Here is a 27,804-nt window from a genome sequence, read left to right on the forward strand (position 1 = left end):
CAGAGTTCCCCCCCTGAGCCCCCACAGCGACGCCTGCAGAGGGAATCCCGAGGCTCCCCCTGACTGCGACTGCCTGACTCCCAGATCCCGACGCCTGGTAAATATTCTGCACCCACAGCCCCCAGGACATGAAAGATCGGAACTCCAGTGCAGGAGTGACCCCCAGGAGGCCCTCTCCCTTGCCCAGGTGGTGGCTACCCCGAGGAGCCCCCCCCCCCCCCCTTGCCTGCATCGCTGAAGACACCCCTTGGTCTCCCATTGATTTCCATTGGAAACCCGACATGTGTTTGCACACTGCACCCTGCTGCTGAGGGTGTACTTTCTGTGCTAACTTGTGTCCCCCCCGGTGCCCTACAAAACCCCCCTGGTCTGCCCTCCGAAGACGCGGGTACTTACCTGCTGGCAGACTGGAACCGGGGCACCCTCTTCTCCATTGAAGCCTATGCATTTTGGGCACCACTTTGACCTCTGCACCTGACCGGCCCTGAGCTGCTGGTGTGGTAAGTTTGGGGTTGCTCTGAACCCCCAACGGTGGGCTACTTTGGACCCAAACTTGAACCCCGTAGGTGGTTTACTTACCTGCAAGAACTAACAAACTCTTACTCCCCCTAGTAACTGTGAAAATTGCACAGTGTCTAGTTTTAAAATAGCTATATGTCATTTATGTGAAAACTGTATATGCTATTTTGCTAATTCAAAGTTCCTAAAGTACCTACCTGCAATACCTTTCATTTGAAGTATTACATGTAAAATTTGAATCTGTGGTTCTTAAAATAAACTAAGAAAATATATTTTTCTATACAAAAACCTATTGGCCTGGAATTGTCTGAGTGTGTGTTCCTCATTTATTGCCTGTGTGTGTACAACAAATGCTTAACACTTCTCCTTTGATAAGCCTACTGCTCGACCACACTACCACAAAATAGAGCATTAGTATTATCTATTTTTGCCACTATCTTACCTCTAAGGGGAACCCTTGGACTCTGTGCATACTATTCCTTACTTTGAAATAGTGCATACAGAGCCAACTTCCTAAATATGCAGGTTGGGAAAAGAAAATATTGTTATATGCTGATGACATAATGGGCTACACAAGTAACCTGTGTCATACTTTGGAAAGGTTAGAGCGTTTGACATTGGAGTTTGGGAAGACCTCAGGATATGCAGTCAATATGTCTCAAACTGAAATTATGACCTGGAATATTGAGGAGGTGCATAGCTTAATTAAAAACAAATTAAAATATTTGGGTATTAGTATCTGCAATATCATGGAAGAGATCGCTGAGGCAAATTTCAATAGCGTCATGAAAGTGGTTAACAGGTCGCTCCTAAGTTGGGCTCACCTTCTGCTATCTTTGTATGGAAGAACCAATTTAATAAAAATGTCCATTCTTCCGAAATTCCCCTTTCTCCGTTCAACACGATACCCCTGCACTTCAAGAAGACTTGGGTCCAAAAGTTGCAATGGAAAATAGATTACTTTATTTGGGTGTCTAAAGGAGTTCAAATTGCTAGGAAGAAGTTGAGAAAGAAATAGGAGAAGGGAAGAATAGGGCTTCCGGACATCCAACTATACGCCTGGGCCTTTCAGTTAAAGAACACAAAGGGTCTGCTATCCTGGGCCAGTGGAAATATGTTAAGGGACAGAAATGTGTTAAGGTACACTATGTTAAAGGGTGTGGCAGGAGGTGCATTGAAACTAATGTACAAATTCGGTCACCCCAGATTGTATAAAAGAGTGAGATTAAAAGTCTTGCAGGTGGCCACTCAGTTATGGGCCCAGATACGGAAAGCAACAAATTTAACATGCTATAGTAAGTATGCTCCCCTGTGGGATTCCCCAGGAACACCAGAACATCTTAAAGACAGTCTAGCACTCCCCTTGAGGGACACAGGAATTACGGAATGCAAGCAGCTGCTGCAAAATAGGAAAATCCCCTCGTGGGAGGAACTTGTGGCTAAAACCCAGGGGGCCTTATCAAAATTTAAATATTACCAATTGCAGAGCTGGGCCCGATCCTTATGGGAGGAGGGAACTGACACAAACAAACTGGAGGAGGAGATGGCTAAAGGTCTAATATGGAAGAAGGAAGTGGCAGCCTAGTAGAGCTTATTTGTGAACACTCTAGACTAGGACAAGGACCCTGCAGTTTCTACGTGCAGGGATACGTTCCCGTATAAAGACATCTCCCAATTATAGCTGACATCATGGCGCTTTTTATTTCAAGTGGCAAAACAAGCATACCTAAGAAGGGACCACCACTTTATCCTCCATAGGGCATATTATACTCCCATGAAATTAGCAAAATTAAGAGAAGTGAAAAGTTCAGACTGTAGAAAATGTGGTTTCAGTAAGGCCGATGACCTACATATGTTTTTAAGTTGCCCCCGTATCCAGGCTTTTTGGGTAGAGATCAGCAGTGTGGTAAAGGAGATTTTTCACTTGCAGATAGATATGGGTCCAAAACTTTTTTTCTTTTTTTTGGGTGGTCACCTAAAGTAAGCGGCTTAAATAGATATGAACTAAAATTGCTGTTTTACTTGATGAAACTGGGTAGAAGGGAGATATGTAGGCAATGGGCATCTTTAAAGGCCCCTACCAAAACCAAATGGTTGAATGCAGTAGCCTACATATGCAAGATAGACTCTAGCGGGATGATGTGCACCCCTTGGCTAAGGTGTTAGAGAGAAAGGCAGGAGATGGTTTTAACACGGTTATTGCAGGGCAAACTGTCCGATGATTAGAGCCATATGGGATCAAGACATGGTTTTTGTCTTGTCCCTTTCTTGGGCTTCTTATTTTGAGAACCTCAATCTTCCTGGGGCCGTTTCTTAAACCAACAGTCAAAAATCATGGAGATCAGTATGGAAGTATAAAAGGTAAATGGGGACACCAAAAAAAATAAAAACACCAACAAGGTAAGTCCTGTTTCTAGCCTTCCTCCAGTAGTGGAGAGGGGGGGGGGGGGGGGGGGGGAGGAAGGAGTGGGGTGTGGGAGGGGGGGGGGTCATCTTCAGTTGTTCTTAAAAGAATAGAAATTGGTAACTGAGGACTCATGGGTTCTATATACGATATAGGGTTACTTAATAAAATTCTATTCTACTCCGTTTCAGAAGTTGTTTCCTCCCCATGATGGAAATGTCCACTCTAATTTCCCAAGAAATCAAATCTTTTCTCTCAAAAGAATGCCATTCAACTTATACTTCCGAACTCTTCAGGTTTTCCGAGTTTCCTTTTTCTGGTACGGAAGAAAAACAACTAAATGAGACTGGTTATCAATCTCAGAGCTTTCAACAAGTTTGTCGTCTATTGACACTTCAAGATGGAAACCATACTAAATCTCAGAGATGCTGTTCTCCAATTCGATTTCATGGTACGTTTAGACCTGCAGGATGCATACCTTTCCGTTCCAATTCACACAGACCACAGAAAGTTCCTCCAGTTCCAGTGGCAGGGAAAACGTACCAGTTTTCTTCCCTTCGGCCCCTCATCAGCACCTTGGTGCTTTACAAAAATAATGAAGCCGTTGGTAGTACATCTCAGATCTCTGGGCATCAGGTTAAATCAGATATCTAGATGACATTCTTCTCATTAACAAGAGTCATCATTCGCTTTCAGCTCATCTCCGACTATTTGTTCCCTTCTTTCCCAGTTGGGTTTCATAACCAACAAAGAAAAATCTGTGATGTTTCCTACTCAACAAATAGAGTTTCTGGGTTTTGTAGTGGACTCTTCTCCCGCTACTCTCCATCATCCTCAGCAAAAAGTAAACACTATCAAAGCAGAGATTTTATGAACTCTCTACAGTACACAACTCTCTCTCAGATCCCCAGCCAGGATAGTAGGTCTCCGGTCTTTTTCGATTCAAGCTATATTTCCCAGACCCCTTCACTATCGAGCCCTCCAGCGCGTAAAGATTCGTCATCTCAGAAAAGGTCTCGCGTATTCAGATGTTACCGGTCTAGACTTAGAGTCTCATTCAGAACTCCAGTGGTGGATAAGCAATTCTGATGTCTGGAACAGCAGAACTATCTTCGCATTAGCCCCAATCTTGTGTTAGGTTGAGATGGAAGCTCAACAGGTTAGGGCGCTGTTGTGGTCCAATCTCGACTGGAGGTACTTGGTCCATCAAGGAGTCCAAAGTGCATATCCACTGTTTAGAGATACTTACGGGCTCCTTTGCAATCAAAAGCCCAACAAGAGACAAAATTCAGTGTTCTATCCTCCTCTGCATGGACAATATTTCGGCTGTCTGTTACATAAACTATTTGTGAGGTACCAGATAAAAAACTTTGGCGGATCTCGCAAAAAGTCCAAGGGGGTTTTGTCTCCACTACAGGATTTCTTTTACGGCGGAGTATCTGCCAGGCAGACTCAATACAACAACAAACTGGCACACCCATTTTCTCCGAGATTTCAGTTTCTCCTTAACAAACGGGGTCCCTTTGGTATCGACCTCTTTGCTTTCTGCCTGAATTCCCAATTATCCCAATTCTTCAGTTGGTGTCCAGATCCGTTGGCTCTGGCCACGGATGCTTTCCACCAGAACTGGTACACTTTGGTCAATTATGCCTTCCCTCCGTTTCTCATGATCACCAGAGTTCTTGCCCAGGTCAGACATCAGAAGGCAACACTGGGTGATAATAGTACATTTCTGGCAACCGCCAGTGTGGCTCCCTCCCCTTCCGGAGGTGGTAATTAACTTTACAAGCCTACTGCCATCCTTTCATACCCTCATTCTGGATTCCTTAGGTCATCATCACAACTTATTACTCAACAAGTCTCTCACCCTTTCAGCATGGAAAGTGTCAGGTCAGACCAATCTACCATCCCGATTTCATCAGAAGATTCAGACTTTAGTAACAAAGCCTGGGCTCCAGGTACCAGAAAGGCATACAGTTCTGCTTGGTCTCTTTGGTCAGGCTTGTGTATGGGAAGAAATCTCAAACCCATTTCAGCCAATATAATTTATGTTATAAGTTTCTTAGCTGCGGAAGCCAGTGCAGGTAAGTCTTACAGGCCGATTAATCTCTACAGATCAGCAATTTCTATGCATCACGTCCACATCAATGGCAAGCCGACTGAAGAACATCCTCTTCTTTGCCGCCTATTAAAGGGAATACAAATTTCTATTCCTCCCCTACCCAAATATTCAAATTATGGGATGTTAATGTTGTTTTTAATTTGTTTTTATCTTGGCAAGATAATGCAGAGCTTTCATTGAAAATGTTTTCTGCTAAACTTACGATGCTGTTGGGTCTTATTTCTATTAACCGTTTATTAGATGTTAAAGCTTTAGATATTTCCTCTTGTCAGTTTACTCCAACTGGAGTATTGTTTTCTATTAATAAGGGTACTAAGACCAATTTACGTACTGTATTCTATCCTTACTTTCCTAATCAACCAAAACTTTGTATGGGACAATGTCATAAGATTTATGAAAAGCACACAGCCAATCTCAGAATGCCCTCTCATTCTCAATTCCTTATTTCCTTCCTCAAACCTCACAAACCCGTTTCTTCTGCTACCCTAGCCAGATGGGTCCGTTGGGTAATGTCCTTGGCAGGTATTGATACTTCAGTTTTTGGGGCTCATTCCTCTAGAGGAGCCATGGCCTCCAAGGCTTTCTGGGTGGGTTCCAGACATGAAGACATTCGGAGATCAGCTGACTGGTCCAACAATAATTTGTTAAGGACTTTTTATTGCAAGCCAGTTCATACAGCAACTTCTGTGGTGAATAACATGCTTTAAAAAAGAATAATATGAGCATCTGGTCTTGATATAAAATGTGGATTTTCATAAAAATCTGTGACAAAGAGACTTAATTTTATTAAAGACACAGAGGCGAGTATTATCCTTCTGCAACTCTCAGTAACTGTTGTCGTTCGTTTATCTCCCTAACAGCATCCGCAATTCAACCACCACCTTCTTCATAGGAGTTGGCAGTTTTACAGAGTCTTCTTCCTCTTCTGTGGATCCATCTCGTTTGCAGTTTGGCTTTCTTCCAGATATGCAGATTTCTTCTTCAGTCCGCTCATGGTTGAATTTTTGTCAAAAACTATTTTCTTTGATTTTGGCATTTTCTATAATTGTAACTATTTTTCCTCTGTTCTCTAATACTGACTAGCCCCTCGCAACAAGAAAAGAGGGCTGGTCGCAGTCAAGTGTTAGGATTATACTGTACACTGTGTTATGATTGGTGTTTTTTATGATATGTTTTGTGTTCCCATTGGCTAATTAGTGTCTAGCTTCATGGCAATCGTAGTTTTCTTGACTGCTGCTATTGAATTAAAGCAAGGTTAGAGAAGCAGAATACTCGCCTCTGTGTCTTTAATAAAATTAAGACTTTCCGTCATGGAGTACTAGGAAAATCTACATTATTAGTGGTCCCAGTTTTCTAAGGGTGTTGTTAAAGCTAGGTGTGTTAGATGAAGGTCTAAACAAGAAACAAATTACATTTCTTTACGGATTTGTGCACACAGGAAAGTATCCACAGGGAGGACAGATGGAAGGGACCCATGCAGAGAAACACAGATAAAAACTCAAGGGCGAGGAGTACAAAAGGAAGTGCTCTGCATGGAAGCAAGACAGCACAAATAACTGCACTGAACAAGGAGTATCACAGAGATAAAGGGTACTTATTCACAGAGAAAAGCAGACGGGAAGCACTCTGATAACACAAGCAGACTCACTTCTGCAGGGAGAAGCGTGTAGGTGTAAAACTGCCGTAGCTGAGCAACCAATTCATCCTGTGTGTGGATTACATACTCCACAAAGGTCCGTGTCAAAGCAAACCAATCCGAGCCACCATCCACAACTATGCCCTCTGGGATCTGCCGCTCTCCTAGGCGCCACATATGGGAGTCACACTCATGGAAGAGACGGTCCAGGCCCTGCTTTTTAATAAACCTGAAGTAAAACATAAGGTATAAACACTAGGTGAGAAGCATGCTAGGAATTAAAGGTGGAGAAGCTAAACAGAAGAAAGAAAATAATGAGGTACAGCTTAGAATGGAGGGGGTAATGGGAAGACACAAAAACAGACCACATGGGTGGAGGTGCAAAGACAGAGCGATGGGGTCCGCAAAGACAGGCTATGAGAAGGGACGTGCAAAGATAAGCTGCGCAGGGGGTGCAAACAGGCCGTGCCAGGGGTGGGTGGAAATACAATCCATGCAAGGAGTCTGGGGGAAGGGGGATAGGAGGGAAAAGGGAAAAAGCAGGGGAGGAGGGTGTAAGGGGGTAGGGGCTAGGTGCAAAACAGGCCCATGAGGGTGAGAGCCAAAAAGATAGGTCTAAGCACAAAAAAGGCCACAAGTAGTGCTGAAGAAAGGACCAGCAACAGGATGTGTGTGGCAGAGTAAAAACAGACAGCAAGGGTGGAAGCATGAAAAAGGCCATAGATGATGTGGAGGTGGATTGAGGCATGAAGACGGAGAACGGGGTGGAAGGGTGAAGGTGATGCATAAGGTAGAGATATAAAGACAGGGTGCATGGTGGAATCGCAGAGATGGAATGGTGTAGAGGCATGAAGACAGCGCAAGTGAAGTCTGAAGACGGAGCGATGGAGGTGGTAAGAGAGGACACATGGGGAGGTGTAGACACAGAGTGATGGGTAGGGTGGAAATACAGGGGAGCTGTGGTTCATAAAAAGGGGGCAGTGGGGCACGTGGGGAGGCAAAAGTGCAACAAGAGTATGGAAACCGGGCATAGAAAAGGTAAGAGCGCTGGATGATGAGAGGGAAGAAGCTCAAACAGAGGGAATGGAAGAAGCAAACAGAGGGGAGGTAAAAGGATTAAGGACAGGAAATGGAAGAGGTCCAGTGAAGGAAGATGTGAATAGAAAGAGGACTTCCAGAGAAAGGAGAGAAGTTCAGGGCAAGAATATGGAAGAGATCCACGAGTAGGGGTGGAAGAGCCCAAGGTGAGGGGACGGGGGAACCCACGGATAGGGAAGAAAACCTCCGTGGATGGATGGCTAAAATGTACTACTGTGAAGCTTTTACCTTGCATTGTCTCTGCCGTGGGACTTAAGAAAGTTCTTGTCTCTGTACTTGGAAAGGAAGAGCACCAACTCGTCATTGGGCCTAGATGAGAAGAAGAAAAAAATAATATTTTAATACAGCAACACAGGGAACATAAGTGGACTGAACCATAATCAACCTCTTTTTCCTGCCAATCAGGCCAACAGGATGCACATAAGACAATAGATAGTGCAGGGAACTCCAACGAGTAGCTCATGAGCTACTGGTAACTCTCCAACTCTATATAACCAGCTATTCTTTGTGCAACCCAACCTGCTAAATTAGTTTTGATTGCTTGAATTAACACAGACATACAAAAATTGGAAAGCATGTAACTCATGAAATAATACGTGCATTTTCAGAACTTGTGAGCTAATGTTTGGGGGAAGAAACGGTTGAAACTCTAAAACATATTTAAAACTGATGTTTGAGTGATAAAGTGGTACTGGAGAGACTTATTACTAATATTATTCCCTTGATGCCATGGGCCTTTCAGCTACGGCTGTTCTGTATTACCCATGTAGAGGCATTCCACACTGAAAAAGTATTTTTTATATTGTTGCTGGCAACCCTAACAAATAATACACTGAGGTGACCACGGTTAGTAATCTTCTAGATGGTGGCTACAAATGTAATCTTATCTCATGTGTTCACATTTAAAATACTAATAACATTAGTAGCGCAGGACCATTTTCATTGAACATAAGTGTCAAAAGATCTATGTGAATTGGTGCAAGCCTATTATGAGAGATTGATAACTTACAGATAGTATAATGGAGCTGAAAATCACCCTTAAGGCGTTTCTGGATACCTTTCGGCCTTTGTGTTGGGATTGCATTCGGAAATTATTTCGTAGATTCAGCAAAGTGTGATGTGCTGGAAGGCCAAATCTTTAGATGAGATTCTGGCCTATGTCCTGCATTGTAGGGATTGTTGCAATACTAAGAAGAAAACGACAAAGGAAAAATTCATGGTGGCTTAAACTAAGTTTTTCACAAAGGGTGGTAACGGTGGTTTTCAGGCACCTGGTTCTGGTGTTAATTCACAAGAAAACGACGCACAATTTGAATAAGGTAGAAATTGGGTCCTAGTGATATATATAGAGCAGGGATGTGGAATTTTTTTAATTAATCTACTGATCCAAAGGAAACCTACATGTCCTGTACCTCAATTATATCAGCTGACAAAGAAAAAGTTATAGATTTTTGTTTAAAAAACTAAAACTACAGCAATGCTTTGCAAAAACACTAAGCAAAACATTATTTTATTACTGACCAAAGTGAATATCCTTATTCACCAAGAACATACTGAAAGCAGGCAGTAAATGCTCTTCACCAACTGACTCCTGGTATTGCTATTTGGAAACTATTGTCCACAAATCAAGTTACACCCCTTTTGCATTACCATCTGTTTTGCTGTGAAGATAGAAAAGATCAGAAATGTGGTGCAGTTGGAGAGGCGTCTGTCATCAGATGCCTGCAGTATTGCTCAAACACTGGAGGATACATGCTGAAATCAAGGTGCTGCCCATTATTTGAGGCTCAGCGCATCCTCCTGTCGGAGACACTGCTCAAATATCATACAAGGAGCAGTGTCCACATATTTCAAAGTACTAGGCTTAGTTTCCAACGACCATTATGTAGTGCTATATTTTCATACTTGCCACTGTTGCTAAAACACACTGTCACACCAAATTCACATGTACCGCAATTAATACCTTGTTCAAAATGATGCAGAGAGTGGTTCTCACCAGAAGGACAACAATTCAGAGGTACACATGTGTGCATAAAGATCAGTTATTTGGGACACGGAAATATCCTACATGGCAATGTGTCTTTGAATAGGATCAAATATGAAACTAATACAACACAATATTGATTCTGGGCCGTGTGTTAACTGAAGCAGGTGTGAATTTGGCATGGGAAACAATTATGATTCCATGCATTCATTTTTCTTCATCCAAGTCATTTGCTACCTGAAAGGGCAGTCATCAGTTTTTATACATTTATTTATCACCCTTTGCCTGTCACCATGTCAGGCAAGACCTGGAACAGCAGGACCAGAGGATTTTTTTTTTTTTTTTTAATAAGAAGGTGCACTGGGAGCATTAAAAACCAAATTGATCCACAGTTCACCAACTTCACTTCCCTGACGAGTGGTCTTCAGAAAAGAGAATGCTTTGATTTTGAATCTGCAAGTGGGCCTTTTGTGCTTTCACTGATTTTGGTTTCCTGCACTGAGAATAGTTTCCCCCTTGACCAGTAGTCTGCCCAAATATATGCAGAACTTGTGTTCATTCCGATGTCTTCCTAGCTCAGATCTCGAATTTCGCTATTCCTTCTTAACTGGTTCTTCCGTTATTGTCTTATTAACTGCACAAAACAACCCACTTCACAGGCCCACATCCTGGCACAGGCAAACACATACACATTTCCCTGCTCAGTCACAGGGGAACACCCTGTATAAACCTTAAGCATAGAAACACCCTTTCTACAGACACATCCACAATAGTTCCTACGCAAATACACACACTGCACACAAACCATGCATATACACACTCCATGCACAGACAGGCACATACACCTGCCTGCATAAAGACATACAGAACTCCAGCACACAAAAACCAGAACCCTGTAGCAAGACACACAGGGAGATCCGCAGCGAAGAGGTACACCCACTGCACTCTGCCAAGTCACACAAGTTCACATACTCTCCTCCCTCCCTTATATCATGTAGCTAAACCGAGCTGCCTCGCAGAGACCTCTACACATCTTTTTTTCAAGGTGTGTGTGCAAGTTTCAGAAGGGATTTTAAACAGAAAAAGTCCGGGATAGCTCGGATTGGGAAGTAGCAAGATTTACTATCAGACTGGAACTCACAAACTGTAACAACCGCAAAGTAATTTGTGAGCAATGCAGAGCCTAAAACATACTGACTGACCGACTCCGAAACGTCAGCATACATGTCCCTAACATGAACATAACTAGAGAAGCAGAATCCTGCCAAGAAATTAAGAGATTATCAAAAAAGCAAGAGAGAAGCCACACATTTTCCAGTCTAAGGAGGGGACATTTCAAGCATCTGATAAGGAGCCTGCCACCGCAGTAGCTCGCAGAAGGATAATGGTTCCAAGGGACCCAGGGGAAATGTGTCAAAGGCCGTGAAGACAAGTCAGGATCCATGACCGACTTTCAGGATAACCACTGTAAAATTGCAAAGTCCGTTTATTTTATATGATGATCGTGAATCTGGTACCAATTTGTTCCTTGTGGACTCTGTTGGAGACCGACGCTTAGCTTTCTCATAACACAGCATCCGCTGCGTTTCAAAACAGTTTGGGCAAACACTAACCTGAAGACCAACGCACTTTCACCTGTCAATACCTAAGCATCTAGTCAAGTGCCCGGCTAGAAACGAAGGCAGGAGCTCACTGCAATAGCCAAAGGCAGGAGTTTTCACAATTGTGAATGCTGTGTGACATTGGGTGCTGAGGCGGGAGGATAGTCCACGTCACTTCCCAGAGGGAAGAGCTTGGGCGTTTTTCATCTCTGAGAGGTAAAAATCCTAAGTCTTATGGAACCCAGCACCTCTTTCTGCAGTTTCTTTTACACAGAAAGATGCCAAATGGCAGCTTAAACCACTTTAAACAGCTGCATTACCAGGAAAGAGCAGCAAAAAGCAAAATTTTAAAGTGATGGGTTGACGCACACTTACAGTATATTCCTCCTCTGCTGTCGAAACCAAGCATTAACTTGATCCAAACTCAGCATCATTAAAGGTCTCCGCTTCCTGCTGGATTATGGCCCTCCAGTTTGCGCACCGGTATTATCATCTTGCGAAATTATAGGTACTGTTGACAGTGGATTCCAAACATTTACCCAATTGTAAAGCCTTTGCAGGGGCTGACTGTTAGACCTGACAGCCTTAGGGTGGTCATCCCCCCAAACTTTTTGCCTGCCTCCCTCCACTTTTCTGACATTGTTTTTGATGGTTTTAGGACATTGCGCACTTTAACACTGCTAACTAGTGCTAAAGAGCATGTGCTCTCTCCCCTAAACATGGTAACATTTGTCTCTACCCAATTGGCATATTTAATCTACTTGTAAGACCCTAGCTGAGTGCACTACATGTGTCAGGGCCTGTAAATTAAATGCTACTAGTGGGCTTAAAGCACTGATTGTGCCACCCACATAAGTAGGCACTTAACCAAGTCCCAGGCCTGCCATTGAAAGGCCCGTGTGTGCGCAGTTTCACTGTCACTTCTACTTGGCATTTAAAAGTACTTGCCAAGCCTTAAACTCCTCTTTTTATTTATATGTCACCCCTCAGGTAGGTCCTAGGTAACCCATGGACACGGTGCTATGTTAGGAAAAGGCAGGACATGTACTTATGTGTTTTACATGTCCTAGTAATGACCAACTCACAAATTAGTTTCCCACTACTGTGAGGCCTGCTCCTCTCATAGACCGGCATTATAACTCCCCTTATGTACATCTACTTGAGTGGTCAATTCTGATCTGGAAAGTGAAGCTATGGCACATTTAGTATGAGCAGAATGGTAATAGTAAAATAAAATCCAACTTCACCAGTAAGCAGGATTTTCTATTTTAGAAATGTCACTTTTAGAAAGTGGGCAATTGTCTGCACTTACTACCATCTGTGCCTTACAGCCTGTCTCCAAACCATGTCTGCTCTGTGCTGGCTGACCGCTCCCCTTGGGCATTCCACCCAGACAGCCATAAACACAGGACACTCAGTCACATCTGCATCCATCTGCATACTGAACGGGTCTCCCTGGGCAGGAAGGATGGAGGGGCTCTCGCTTACATTTCAAATGCCAGTTGCCTGCCCTAACACACAGGACTGATAAGCCCCCACAGCTGGAAGGCAGGACTGGGATGAAAGGGGAACTTGTGCACTACGAAACCACTCTTTGAAATCTCCCCCACTTCAAAGGCATGTTTAGGAATCTAAACTGAGTCTCTGACCCCACCAAATCAGACCCTTCTGGATCTACACCTGAACTCTGTCACAGGAACCGCCTGGCTGCCCAAAGGACTCAATTGGACTGCTTTGCTGAGAAGGATTGCTGCCCTGCTGGCCTCTAACTTTGCTGGAAGGACTCTGCATTCCCCAAAAGTGCTCTCCAAAGGCTTGGATTGAGCTTGCCTCCTGTTGTGAAGTCTCAAGGACAGCAAAGACTTCACCCAATAGCTTTTAGCTAGTTATCTGACTTCAGCAATGCCAGGATTAGCAGCAATGCCAGGATTAGCACCAACGCCGCAGCCTGCTCCCACTCCATGGACATCGCTGCACGCAAAGACCACGGTCTGCAACACAAGTTTGCCGTTGCTGTGACACCGCTACTGTCACGCAGGGTCATCTCTATACTACGAAGTCGACACATAATATCTTGACCTAATGGATCCATCTACCTCGCTGGGTCACAAGGAAGTGATGCCTCGCCACCAATGCCACACCTGCTCCCCCTACAACCGGACAGAACAGACGCCTCACCTCGCCTCCCCTGCCTCGCTATTGTGTTTCTAAGCACTTTAGTGGGATTTAATCTTTTTAAAAAATCATAACTTAGCTTGTGTACATTGTATTTATCATTTTGACCTTATTTTATTCAGATAAATGCTACCTATTTTTATAAATCTGAGTGGTGTGTTTTTGTGGTGTTTTCACATTGTTACTGTATGCGTTATTTCACAAACAATTTGCACCCTGCCTACTGACTTACCCGGACTAGGACTGTGGTCCCTACTTGAACATAGGTGTATACCTCTGCCAACCAGAGATCCAATGTCTAACACTGTCTAACAGTGATGGAAGGGGGGACCCAGTGCACAAGCATTCCTGAAGCCCAGACACATTTGTCTAGCACCCCTGCTCGAGGAATGCCAACTTATGAGAAAGATTTTTATTTATTTTGCCATGAAAGACAAGGGTGCGTACATGCACCAGCTGTAGTGGCTGGGGGTGGGGTTGTGTGTGTGTGTTTTTTTTGGGGGGAGGGGAGGCCTGGCGTGGTCAAAGGGTACAGGGACTGATGATTCCATTATTTTCTGCTACGGTGGATGCAGTGGCCGCTGTGCTTCTCAGATGCATGAAGAATTTTGTAGCTACTTCCTTCTCAACTGTGAAGATTGAGACTATTGTGATAGAACACACACACCTAATGTGTTGTGTCCTCATTTGAGACATTGCTCGAACTTGTACTCCGCACCTTATAAACAACCCATTGACTAAATATGAACAGATTATACTGGCAGCAGAAAACATTACAAAGAAACACTACAATACCTTGAATCCGTCAACACTTTTGCTACCGCCAAAGGAGGAACTGGTTGAAGAGATTGGTGCAAGTGATCATTGTGTATTGATGTGACAGAAACGTGCCGGTCACAAACTAGACCGGACATTAAAGATGTACGACTCTAACTGTCCGATTTGTTTGCCCGAGAGACCATTAAGGAACTTGGACAGCATAACCAGTCTGCAGAATAACGTATACTGTGGAAGTACCATACTTGTGTAATGCAACTTCAGTATAAGTAGCAGAATGAACTGCAACTACAAGAGCATGATGCATAGCCAATAGATTGAGTGTTACAATCTATACAGATAGCCAATACAGTTTTGAAGTGCCCCACGATTTTGGACAACTATTGTGACAAAGAGCTTCTTGACATCCGCTAAAACCTCTTTAAGCCGTGCGCCACAAATTCTGGATTTGTTATATACTCTGCAGTTCTCAAAGAAAGATGCTGTTGTGAAATGTGCAGCACACAAGAGTAGAGATTACATGTTTTTCAGCAGGAAAAACTCTGCAGACTGAGATGCAAAGTACTTTGCTCTTGCATCTAATATTATTGGGAAGTAATGAACATCAGGGTGCAAAATGAAAAATTTCAATATTTTCTTTTCTATGCCAGCTCAATCAATCGAGGAACTGAGGGAAGTGCAGACAGAGGTACCAGAGGATGAGAAAAGGAGGATGTTTAAAATATATACACGAAGCCTGGATGCCTCAAGACAATAGAATTGTGCTGCTGGATTTCATGTTGTTGCAGACAGCAATGTACTTTCATGGGACTACACATGTGGGACGTGATGGAATGTAGTCAGCATTTAAAAGATGTTGGCTCCATCCATAGAGTAATTGCTCTTAAGTGGCCTTAATTTTAGCCTACCTGCAGTTTAATGTCAGCAGAAAAACAACAGTGACCATGCGTCACATAGGAAAAATAGTGGGCCTCTTTACAAGATTACAAACAGATTTTGTTGAAATGCGCATAGGTGGCTCGTGGCCTGCCCAACTAGGAGATGCAATGTTCTCACTGTAGCCAAGCTTTTATTGAAGGACTTGATCCCTGAGGCGGGGTGTGTACTAATTTTAAGAATATAGTTCCGAGTCTTTTGCACAGCTCTGAATATGGAGCAAAAAACCATTAGGGATTTCACCTAGAAGCATTAGGAAATGTGGAAAGGGCCAAGTACCCTGAAAGCAAAGCTAGAAAAAGTGTGTGCATAGACGACATTGAAATGGCCGGATGCCCTACATGTGGTATTGTTCAGTATGAGGAGTACACCCAACAAGACTACTGGCTTGTCTCCTCATGAAATTGTTATGGGCCGGGCTGTCAGAATTCCTGCTATCCCGTTAGCTGCACTTCTAAATATTACTGATGGTTTGCTTCTGGGTGTCTGCAAGAGTTTGGCTCATTTGGCATGAGCCAGGTCAGTTTGGATATACATTAAGTAAATAAAGAACCCTGCCACAAACTAGAGCCTGGTTAACGGGTAGTGGCAAACAAACATGTGAGGAAAGCTTGTTTCATGCATCTCACACAAAGCGTGAAGGCTGCAGATTAAGAAGTGGTGACAAACCACTCATTCAAAGTCAAGCTAGAGTTAACTATGTGGCTCCAGAGAGGGATAACAAGGAGAAAGAGTTCAAAGAGGACAAAGTCTACAACAACAACTTAGTTAAATGTTTTCCTTATGCCCCCTTTTAGTAGTTAACTGCCCGCCATTAAGAAGATCGATTTTATACCTTATGTATCCTGCTGAAGATAGATTCTGGTCTGCAATCACCTCTACGAACTAAACTCTTGAGTCATATTCCCGTATCTATTGACATCAATCAAAAAGACGGCTACCTGTGACAAATTTTGTTTAGCTTTAAGATTCTCATTTTATTAATTGCCATATTAGTGAGTCTAAATTATCTGGTCAGGTATGCTTCAAATAACAAAAATGAGTCACAACAAAATACCTTTTGGAAGTTATAGGTTTGAAATGGGATTGTGAAAATATGTTGACAACCAAAAAATGAAAAAAAGATGTCAACAACCAAAAAATTAAAAAAAAGAGAAGTAATTGAGACTAACAATATCAAATCAATAATATATTAAGAGTTGAAAGTCTTAGAGAAACTGAGGATGAAGAAACAGAAATCTACAATAAATCATTTGTTGAGGAGTGTAGTGTGGTTTGTGAGGATTTCAAAAATCAGAGGCGGGATTTGTTAGAGCAGATTTATTATTGAAAAGTAATGTTCATTTATGTGCATTTAAGCAAGCATAAATCAAGCCTCTACTTTGACATGACTGGGCCGCAGCCAGCTTGTATTGGCATGCACTTTTGTAAATGCAAAAAGATAAAGCTGTTTTATTCTTCATGTTTAAATGAAAGTCTGCTGGTGTTCTTTTTCATTAACAGAAAATAACAGAAATAGTATCTATTCTGAGGTGCTGTGCTGAAACAAACAGTGATTTTTTTTCATAGCTTTGATGGAAGCTGTGTTCCAACTCTTGAAATAATTAAAGGACTTTTCCTGTTCCTGCAGATGATTCTGAAGGCTCCATTGTACTGAAAATATGTGCAAACTGTAGTGTCTTTCTCTTGTTTTCAGGTTAAGTGTTATCATGAATTATGTATTCTGAATGTGTTTCTAGCAGTGCTGCAGTTAACGTAACATGTGTTAATAAAAATCTGTTGGCTGTTGTCATTATTATTTCACACCATATCATGAACGTGCCTATCACAGTTTGAAAATCTATACACCTAGACAATCTTCCTTTTTGTTAAATTATTTTGAGACACTTAGCGAGCTTTCTTAATACAGTTGTGGGAAAGTGCTTCTTTTTGACATGGTTACCCCCCCACTTTTTGCCTGGTATCTGATGTGATTTCGACTGAAAGTGCACTGGGTTCCTGCTAACTAGGTCTCTTTCCCTAAGCTGTACAATGGTTTCCCCAATTGGTAAACCCTTAAGCATCCTCTGCAAGTCCCTAGTACATGGTACCCATGGTACCTAGGGCCGGAGGTGTAAATGAGGGTCCCTAAGGACTGCAGCACAAATTGTGCCATCCTAAGGGACCGTACACTAAGCACATGACAGGAAGACATTGCAGGCTGTGTGCTTTGTTACAGACAAAAGTGAAAACATAACATGGCACACAGCTTGTGTGCCATGTCCCCTAACATTGCATGCAATATATGCAAGTCACCCCTCTAGCAGGCCTTACAGCCCTAAGGCAGGGTGCATCATATTACATGGGAGGGCTTATCAGCACAAGCAGATATACCCCTGCTATGCCTTTGTCAATTCTAAGACATAGTAAGTGACCAGGGAAGCCATATATGAGTTCCCCAGCTACACAATGGCTTCCCTGAAGATAGGGATGCTTGGTATCAAACATCTCATACTGCTGAACCCACACTGATGCCAATGTTGGACTTACCAATACATACACCCAGAGGGCACCTTAGATGTGGCCCCTGACAACCTACCAGCTTCTGGTGTGCTTGTTGACCTGTTTCTGCCTGCCTAACACCCGAGACACGGTTCTGACCCCCCTAGGGTGAGAGCCTTCTGCTCTCAGGAGGCCCAGAACAAAAGTCTGTCCAGGAGGAGTATGCAACACCCCCTCCCACAGGATGAACTGCTGATTAGCCTTCCTAAATCAGCCAGCCTCAAAGGGCTGCTGCCTTTGAAATGCGAATCTGGCTCCCCTCACAGAAGAGGCAGTAAATCCCCTGTCTACAAGCCCATTTGGCACCTGGACAGACAGAAAATTACCCAGTCAGATAGGCGTGCCACGTCTAGGCTAGTACCACCCTTAGGCAGGCTACTGAGAGGTGGACACGATTTTTTAGAGGTAGCCATCTTTGAGTTGGCATACCTGGAAATTCAGGGACCGGGTTATGCCCGCTCATGTAGGGGGCATAGTGACCCCAAGAGTCAGAGACCCATTGGCTACTACCCTACACACCCCTCACACCCCCAAATTCAGTATTTAGGGGAGCCCCTATCACCAGAGACCTAACAACCTAGGAAGACCAAGTACACAGAAGAGCCGCGACGGCAGAAGAGGGGAAAAGAAGCAGCTGATCTGGTACCAATCCCGCCGGTCTGTCTGCATCCCTCGTTGAAATCTGCTCCAAAACCAACTTGTCTTGTAGCTGTGACTCCAGAAACCCAGGAGGACACTATGCCTTTGAACAAGACTCATGACCTCCTGCGAACATCAGACCTGTTCTCCAACAAACTCCAAAAGAAGGGACTCTGAAGCCTTTGGAACCACCAAAACCGGACACCTGAAGTCACCACTGCACCTGCCGTCTCTGACCAGAATTGAACTGGACAACCGATGCCTACAAGGTTCCCCAACCCTCCAGAGTCCGAGTCCATTGCTGTTTCCCCCCTTCTAGACTCCCCAATGACATCTGCAGCCTCTGAACGCAGCCTCCTCTACCTCGATCGGTCCAGTCAGCAAAACCAGACACCCAAGGACACCTCTTCACCAGTCGCCATGGAGAAGAGGACGAAAGGTGCCTACCTGTGCCCGAGCATCGCAAGGCCTGAGCCCTGCTGTTGGTTCAGCCCAACTGGCCTCCTGAATAACATTAACTTTATGTATTTCAATCCAGAGATAAGAATCCTTAACTACTGATGTTGATGAGGTATACAAATTTACTTTTTGTATATGTGGAGAATCATCCCAAAGTGGTTGAGCTGTACCTTTGTTTGAATCATTGTGAGAGCAGGTTGAGTAGGTATGACTGGTAGTTGAGTGATTTATTAGGTATAAGTTATAACTGGTTGTTTTAGGGGGGTTATGTGTTTTACTCTTTTCATTCTGTTGAATTTCTCTTGTTGAATGTGTATCATTTTGATAATCAAACAAACAGAAAGAAAAAATACATATAATGTTTGGATAGATATTTTGCTGTATATCATTTTATAATAAAAAGTGTTATATTGGATCTTATCTTTGGACTCAATATAACAATTTATGGCAATACTGTATTTCTGTAAGTTTAATAGTGGGGCAGCCTGTTTGTTTATTTATATTGTTGTTCCCCTGATAGGGTTGCCCCAAGTCTGTTCAGGGGCCCTCTTTTGTACTTTAGTATTCTCCTGGCCAGAGCCTGCAGCCTCTTTCCGCACAGACCGATCCCCGTAGGAACCTCCTGGGCACCCAACGCTGCTTTGCACTCAGCACCCAGCCTCTGACGGGGTACTGTGGGGGTGTTGCCATGGACCTCACCCACTACTCACCTTAACTCCTGGAGATTAATCTTCTAAGCTGCTGCATTCTATGTCTTTGAGGAACTAGTTTTTCCTCCCATAACAATGCAGAACTCATAAATTGCAGTGTCCACTTTTTAAAGTGAAAAGAATTTATATTTAAAAACATACCTGCCTAAAAGTTTTTTCTCCAATGTCCACACATATATAAAGAAAATTGCAATTTTTATAAATTGGTTGGGATCTTCTTTTTGAGTTGTGTGTCTCATTTATTGACTATTGTGTGTATTTGCAGATGTCTTGCACTCCTCATTGTTAAGCCTAAGAGAACCCCACTACCCCTAAATAGAGCACTTTGGGATTTCATAGCAAGCCCGGTCCACTCACTGGGGAACCCCTGGACCCTTTATACGTTATTCACATACCACATAAAGGGCCAGCTTCCTATAATAGTGATTTGCATTTCTTCTCCTGGCCTTGGTTTTCAATCTGCCTTTTTGCCTTAATTATTTTTCACTTATGAGCTTTGTAAAAGGTTATTGGTGACCTGGGGCCAAAGCAGAGCAGGGCCCTTTGGAAACGTATTTTTAGAAACTTCAATGATTATCTATTTCGAAGTGTCAATAAAGAGAAAACATGGCATCTGGCCATATACTAATATGCCCAATAAGCTTTCTTATTATTAAAGAAGAAAAGAAAAAAAAAGAAAGAAAAAAAAAAAAAAAAAACATATAAATAGTCTTGCTCATGGAGGGCATGAATATCTACCTTGTGAAAAGTGGCTGCCTGCTGGGATGACCTCCCGAGGACATGGTGTTAGGGGGAGATGCCAAGGTCTGGGTTGCCCGGTGGGTCGGTGTCATAGTCCTCCCATGTGTGGGCCCATGCTTGAAGGTCAGGTCATTGTGTCAGCAGGTCCTAACAGGAGTGGGGAGATCCCTCCGATGACTCTCACTGCCTTCACAAAGGTGGTGTTCTTGGTGGTGGAGGAAGTAGTGGAGGTGGAGTGTAGGGAAGGGGACTGGTACCCGTGTCTATAGATTTTGAGCATGGTACCCTAACAGGCCTCAGATGCAGGTTCCTCTTCTTTTGAGAGAGAGCCTCTGTGGGATTTGGCAGGGGTGGTTTTGGCAAAATCTTCCCAGTAAGGGGATGAATAAAGACAAGCTGTTGCCTTGCATCAAGTTCCTGCTTTCGATTTTGGAGCACTGACTGCTCCGAATCTTTTGGGCCAGTCGTCTACGGTTTCGGCAATGATATGGGCTTGACCGGTAGTGCTGAAGGGGCCTTATGCTCCGAATGGAGTCATGGCTTGTCAGCGGCTGTGTATCTCGACAACTTTGGATGTCCTTTTTTTCGGATATGAAGATTTCCTTCTGCACCGAACAGAGCCCAAAGAGAGAAGAGGCCCTGGAGGCTGTGGTGTTTTGCGAGCATGGCTTGATGCCAGAATTCCTCAAGAGCAGTGCTCCGTCTCGGCTTGAGGCCTCTTCAGAGGGTTAGGGTGGGTGCCAGATCTGACCATACTTATGAACATTGAGGAGGTCTTCAGTCAAGGGTTGCTGGTCTTGCAGGCTAGTGAAACCGTTCGTTCCTCCAGCTCATAGCCGCTAGACGAGATGGGCTCTGGGCAGGGTTTTGGGAAGCCTTAAGGACCGTCATTCTAACTTTCCTCAGCAACAAATCCATTATGTGCGTCTGCGGCAGACCGCTGGTGCACTTGTTGGTGAACTTGCACCTCTTCCCTCAGTACTGAAGTTTCCTTCAGCCGCCAAGCAAGCTTCACACGAGGCATTGCCGTGGTCGTCGGAGAGGCAGACGTTACATACTTCATGGTCACACTCGGGGGCCTGTCAGCATTTGGTGAAGCTGGAGTACCAGGTCTGGACTTAAAAGCTATTGTGAGATGCTAGGACCAAGGGCATTGCATCACACTACCTCATTCTGTTCTTTGGCAGCATTCTTCCATTTCAACTAGTGAATCAAGATGGCTTCAAGCTGCTACAAATGTAAAAATGTCTTTATGCACTTCTGTAGTATAAAGTGTTTTTAAATATGTCTTTACAAATGGCGATTTTTGATGCACCTCGACATAAGACCCATTAACTCCTTGATGAACTACAATGACTTCAGCGTGTTTTACTGATAGAGAGTTGATTTTCTAATGATAAAATGCGACTGGTTCTTTTTTGCTTAGCTCAAAATTACACCACACGCTTTTTTCCTTATGAAGACTTTATATCTAGGAAACATACCTAGGATGGCTCACCTGCAACACTGGTGCAGCTCTGGAGCTTAGAAGCCTTGTTGAGCTGTTGGATTTTGTTGGCTGCTGGAGAACCCAGTAGGGATGAATTCTGTTGGGCTCATGCAGCAAGTCCTGTGATCATACACATGGTGCCAAGAAGAGGATGGCCAAACCAGTTATGCTTGGCAGGGCATCTTGTGGTCAAGAAAATAAGGAACGTGTGTATCCCATTTGACTGACTCAACATGGGGTGGGTGGAGAGTAATTTTGACAGAAGGCAGTCTAGGTGATGGCAGTGGAACAAAGAGGGTCCTCGTAAGCTCTCCTGACTTCAGAGATTGCAGAGAGCAATGCCATTGGTACCCAGGAGAGTCGTACTACCACAAACAACAGACACCCTGTAACTTATCTTTCCGGACCCTGGACTGACTTGAGTTTACATCAACGATATAGGCAAAAGTAAAAAGTCCACCTTTCAGTTACACACGTTCCTTAACTGCGTGAAAGTAGAGATCGCTAATATGCTATACTTGGAGATGACTGGGAATGCAAAGTCCATTGTCAACCCTGTGGAACTAATGCTCAAGCAAAGTTCAGACCTATGATTCTACATGGACTATTGTGTCAATTAAATGACAGAGGGATCTCAAGGCCTTTCTTCCAGCAGGCTGGCTTGTGGATAGGTTGGGCACAATAAAGCACCTCAGCACATTCTTCTGATCAATGGTTGATGGCAAATTAGGTTGTCCCCGGAGATAAGGAGAACACTGCATTCTGGCGGAGTTCTTCTATCAATCCTGAATTATGCATCCATGTATAAAGAGCACAATGTCCACATTCCAGAGGCTGGAGAATCATGTGATGGCTGTCGTGGAGGCACCGTGCCCTCTAAAATGATAGCATGGCTGTCGTTGGTGAGGACTCGAAGAAATAATTTACATCTCTAAAGGGTTTTGGCAGTAATGCAGAAGGCCAAAGTGACCGTTTACGAACACCAAGCACAATACTGGCCAGTACTCTGTATTGTACTTTGGCCATCAAGTGGGGAGTTAAAACACCTGACTACTGGAAGCCAAATTCCAGGATGTGCTGGACTATGTTTTGGTCCCCAATCCTCTGATTAGGTGAGAGCTATTTTACCTTTCACTGGGTATTGTCATAACGGTTTGGCTAACCTTTGGAAGACACATCTTGCCACCCCTACTGCTCTTAAGACTACTAAAAGCAGGCCAAAAATGTCTTCCGCACTGCTGAGTGTTAGGTCTTCAATGCTATGAAACAGGTGTAGTGGAAAATGCTGATACTGAAATCCGAATGCATTCAGTCCTCCACAGCACAGATGCTTTAGATGACTCAATTAAAAGTGAAGAGAAAGGAGCCTCCTATGATTTTCATCATACATAGGTTGGGACCGAGTAGCAGCACTGGGAATCAAGCTGTTAAAATGCTTTAGGTCTAACTTTTTTCATAACCAGTTTCACAGACAAGAGAGAACTTAAGCCCCTGAAGTAAAAGAGCACGACGAAGGGTGAAAATTTCAAGATACTTAGGTGTTCCATTTTCATGCACGAGGTGGACTTCACTGTGATGTAAATGGTAGAGATGTATATTTTAAAAGCTTTCCTGAAGGCTGCCCAAACAGATGGGCAGGAGTGGACCGGGTGGCTGATGGTGCGGTCGGCGCCTGGCTGACAGACGGGGTGCCCGAGTTTCTGCAGGGCGGGCCCCAGGGCCAGGCCTGTCCGGGCGGCAGTGCATAGGCTGCTTGTAGCCGCTGGTGGTCGGGCCGGGCCTTCGGTCCTGAAGAAAGTGAGGGGAGCGTACGGCCGGACCCCTTTGTGGCGGTGGCCGCCGCGTTTGGACCTCCTGGAGGCGGTGGTGAGTGTGGGGCCGCTCCGACATCGGGCGGAGGGAGAGGCGCGTGAAGATTGTGTGCGGCCTGCCTCTCCCCCCCCCCAGCCCAGAGAGAGCCTGGAGGTTATTGCTGGCAGCGGCCCCGTGGGACATGGAGGGGCCATCAGACCGGATCGGGGCTGCTCTACTGCCTCCTGGCGCAGCAGGCTTGTGGCCCTTCAAGCAATGTGAGGATGGCGGCAAAAGGGGTAGTCGGTGGGACTGATCGGGCCGCGGTGCTGTGAAGTGTCGCGAGGTGGAAGTGGGCGGCGGCGCAGTGCGGTTTGGGCCTTCCGGCCCTGAGAGGATACGAGGGGCCCGAGAGTGACCAGCAGCGGCCCCGGAGAGCTGGGACGTGGTGACTGGCTCCTCCAGTCCCGGCCTGCAGCGGTGAGCGGCGGTTCCGGAGGTGCAGAGGGCGACTCTGACTGGCTCGGGGAGTTCGGCGGGATGACTCGGCCCGCGGCGAGGGGACGAGGATCCTGTGGAGTGTGCTCACCTGCGGGGACTGTAGCAGAGGCCTTGTAGAAATCGAGAGTGTGGTGATGGCATCTACCAAACCTAAAAGGGACCAGTCGGTAAGAGATATGCTGACGAGATCGCAGGCTGAGGCCGCAGCTTCAGCGCGGGGGCCCGAAGGCCAGGGTGAGGCAGAGGCTGATAGAGGCCCCGGTTACAAAAGGCATCCTTACTTCCCTGTTACGACTCGCCGAGGGTGGATCTGCAGGAGCTCCGAAGAGATATCTCCCAGGAGATGCGGGAACTACGTTCTGATATCACATCGCTGGGGGAAAAAGTGTACAGTATGGAAAATAATGAGATCTCCAGAGGGGAGGAAGTCGAACAACTTCAACAGGAAATACTCTGCTTGCGTGAAGATCAGGAAGAGTTGCGACCGAAGATTTGGAAAATCGCTTTAGGCGCAATAATATACGTATCAGAGGGGTTCCGCACGGGGCCGAGGGAGATGACATTAGAGAGTTTGTCACAGCCTTGTTTCGCTCCCTCTTATCCCCTGAGAACACGCAGGAGATCACTCTGGATCGGGTCAACAGAGTGGGCCAGACGGGGGTGGGGTGCCGGGGTGCGCCCCCCTGATATTTTAGCGTGCGTCCATAATTTTACGATCAAAGAAGCTATACTTCAAAAGGCTTGGAATCTCACTCAGATCCAGTTTCGGGGGCACAGCATGCAGCTTTATCAAGACCTCTCCGTGCTGATGTTGCAGAGGCGTAGAGAGCTTAAGCCCATCACGGATCATCTCTGGGCCGCCTCCACATCCTACACCTGGGGTCACCCCTTTAGACTGGTATTCCGATGGGGGGGACCAGATGAGACAAGTAAAGACGCTCCAGGAGGCCCGCTGAGTGCTGGGTCTGGAGGAGACGGAGCAGTGGATGGGGTCCCCCGGGGGCGGGGGCCCTGCTGAGCGCCGGCTGGCATGGCGGCGAAAAGAAAAGAAGCGGAGGCCGTCACGGTCGTCATCAAAGGAACGGGCGCGGGAGAGACAAGCAGTTCTGAATAGTATCACCGCGGGTGATGGGGGATGTGCCCGTGGACCGTCCTGTGGGAATAGAGTGAACACGACTGGAGCTGGGCCTGGGTGGGGGGGCTTCTGGATGTCAGGAGTGAGACCCGTGACATGTCCCGGACATCGGCTTGGAGCTCTATCTCGACGTGGCATTCTCACAGAGGACTGGATTGTTGGTTGTTATGCACCTGTTGTGCCTTCTTGTCTAGTTATGCTTTACTCCCTCTACAAGAATTTTGTTCTCTATCTGAGCTTGCTATAGTGCCCCATGTCTGCCTTACCCGGGGCTGTCCCGGAGCTCGGCTCCACCGTAGAGGTCGGTTGTCGCAGCCTTTCGTCCCCCTCCATGCGTCTGATTTTTACGTGTATTAGCCTTAACGTCCGAGGCCTTAATAACCCTTCGAAGAGGCTGGCAGTTTTATCTTTCTTGGAGCGCTCTGGGAGCCATGTTTGCTTGATAGAAGAAACGCATCTACTGGCTACTGATACCTATTGTATGCGCTCTAGATGGTTCCCCCTGCAGTATTGGTCCTCCGCTTCCACTAAGCAGGGCGGGATGGCGATTTTGTTCTTGAGGTCCTTCCCTGGGAGGTCATTGCTAAGATCCACGAGGCCAGGGGCAGATATCTGGCTCTAAGAGTTCGCATAGACTCTTAATTTCACAATTGCCAATATATACACACCAAACACTCAAGAAAGTTTCATTAAGCGGGCTCTATCCCTGACGTTCACGACCTCGTATAGGGCCATACTTGTAGGTGGGGACTTCAATATTGTTATGGATAACGACTTGGATAGATCAGGGCATCGGTATGGGCAGACTCCGGCTGGGTTGCAGTGGCTGGCAGATTGTGACTTGGAGGATATTTGGCTGACGGCCCATCCAGGCCTACGAGATTATTCATTTTACTCAACAGCCTCAAAAACGTATGCACGCATAGACTACTTCTTAGCTTCCTCAGAGTTGCGTACACGGATTCAGGAGACTTCAATAGAGCCCAGGGTTCTGGCGGATCATGCTCCTATAAACTTTGACAGCCCGCCTGGATCTCGGACAAGCTCGGGGTCCTGAATGGTGCTTCCGGGACACAATGCTGCAGTCTCGGGATGTGGCAGACGTTATGCGCCAGTCGATCAGGGATTATCTTGATCGAACGATAATGGACTAACTAGTGTGGGGACATTGTGGGAGGCGCTCAAAGCGGTCATGCGTGGGGAGGTGATTTCACTCGCGGCTAAAGAAAATAAGGCCCGGAGGGACCGGCGGGAGGCTCTGGAACGGAGCGTAACGGCTCTGGAGTGCTCTCATAAGCGTACGGGAGCTGGAGAAGATGCGCTTGCAATTGAAGAGACTGGACTGGGATAGGGCGGAATATGCGCTGGCGCAACTTAAGCATAATTACTACATAGGGGGCGATAGATGTGGGAAACTCCTGGCTCAGAAATTGAGGGCTCAGAGGCACGCCACTGCTGTGCGAATGGTGCGTTCCCCCTCTCTGGGGGAGGTGCGCACCGACATGCAAATAGCCAAAGCCTTTTAAGATTTCTTCAGGGAATTGTATATGGAGAACCCAGCTATTGACCGCGACCCCTCTTCCTATCTTTCTGATTGCGTAATCACGCCACTCAGGGAGCAAGATGCCGTTCTCTTTGACCAACCTATTTGGCTGGAGGAGGTGATCTTGGCTGTCTCGCACCTGAAGGTTGGGAAGTCGCCTGGCCCAAACGGTTTTACTCTGCTTTTCTATAAAACTTTCTGTCCGGAGCTCGCCCCGGTACTCACCCAGTTGTTTAACTCATTCACAGAGACCAAAACTCTTGCTCCCAGTATGCTCGAAGCCATCATCACGGTCATTCATAAGCCCGGGAAAAACCCGGAAGAGTGTAGGTCATGCCGATCCAGCTCGCTCCTAAACACAGACGCCAAATTGTTTACGGGTATATTAGCGCAGCATATCAACCCATACATGCCCAGGCTCATCGACCCAGATCAGGCGGGTTTCATACCCCATCGACAGTGTGGGGATAATACGAAACGGATTTTACATCTGATAGATAAAACACACAGGTCTCGTAGGGAGGCAAATCTTATTATCGATGTGGAGAAGGCGTTTGATAGAGTGCATTGGCCTTACCTTTTCCGGGTGTTGGAGCGTTTCGGGGTGGGGCCGACGCTCCTGAAATGGATCAAATGTATGTATGGCGGGCCCAGCGCAGAAGTCCGCGTTAACGGAATGGTTTCGCTGCCGTTTCTGATAAGAAGGGGAACGAGACAGGGGTGCCCCCTTTCCCTGCTCCTGTTCATTCTCTACATGGAGCCCTTGGCACAAAGACTTCGAGCTGATCCTCATATTACAGGCATTACATTTGGGGGTGACCACCACCTTATCAATCTTACGCTGATGACGTCATTCTTACGCTGGCAGAGCCCATGGTCTCGCTTCCAGCGCTTAGACGCTTTACATGCATTTGGTATGGTCTCTGGGTTCAGAGTGAATGCACAGAAATCTCAGATCCTGAATTTGGCAGTCCCTCCTGGCCACGAGAAAGAACTGCGCTCT

General features: G+C 45.5%; 1 protein-coding gene across 1 annotated transcript in view; it reads right to left on the minus strand.

The window, feature by feature from the left end:
• Window positions 1-27,804, minus strand: part of XYLT2 (xylosyltransferase 2) — a 135,938-nt gene that overhangs the window by 55,505 nt on the left and 52,629 nt on the right. Inside the window, exons 5-6 of the mRNA XM_069200079.1 lie at window positions 8,008-8,088; window positions 6,694-6,910 (exon numbers count right to left, since the gene is read on the minus strand). Coding sequence (XP_069056180.1) covers window positions 6,694-6,910; window positions 8,008-8,088 — 298 coding nt within the window. The remainder of the gene's footprint in view (window positions 1-6,693; window positions 6,911-8,007; window positions 8,089-27,804) is intronic.

The sequence above is a fragment of the Pleurodeles waltl genome, chromosome 7, assembly GCF_031143425.1.
Source record: "Pleurodeles waltl isolate 20211129_DDA chromosome 7, aPleWal1.hap1.20221129, whole genome shotgun sequence".
In the NCBI taxonomy this organism is placed as follows: Eukaryota; Metazoa; Chordata; class Amphibia; order Caudata; family Salamandridae; genus Pleurodeles; species Pleurodeles waltl.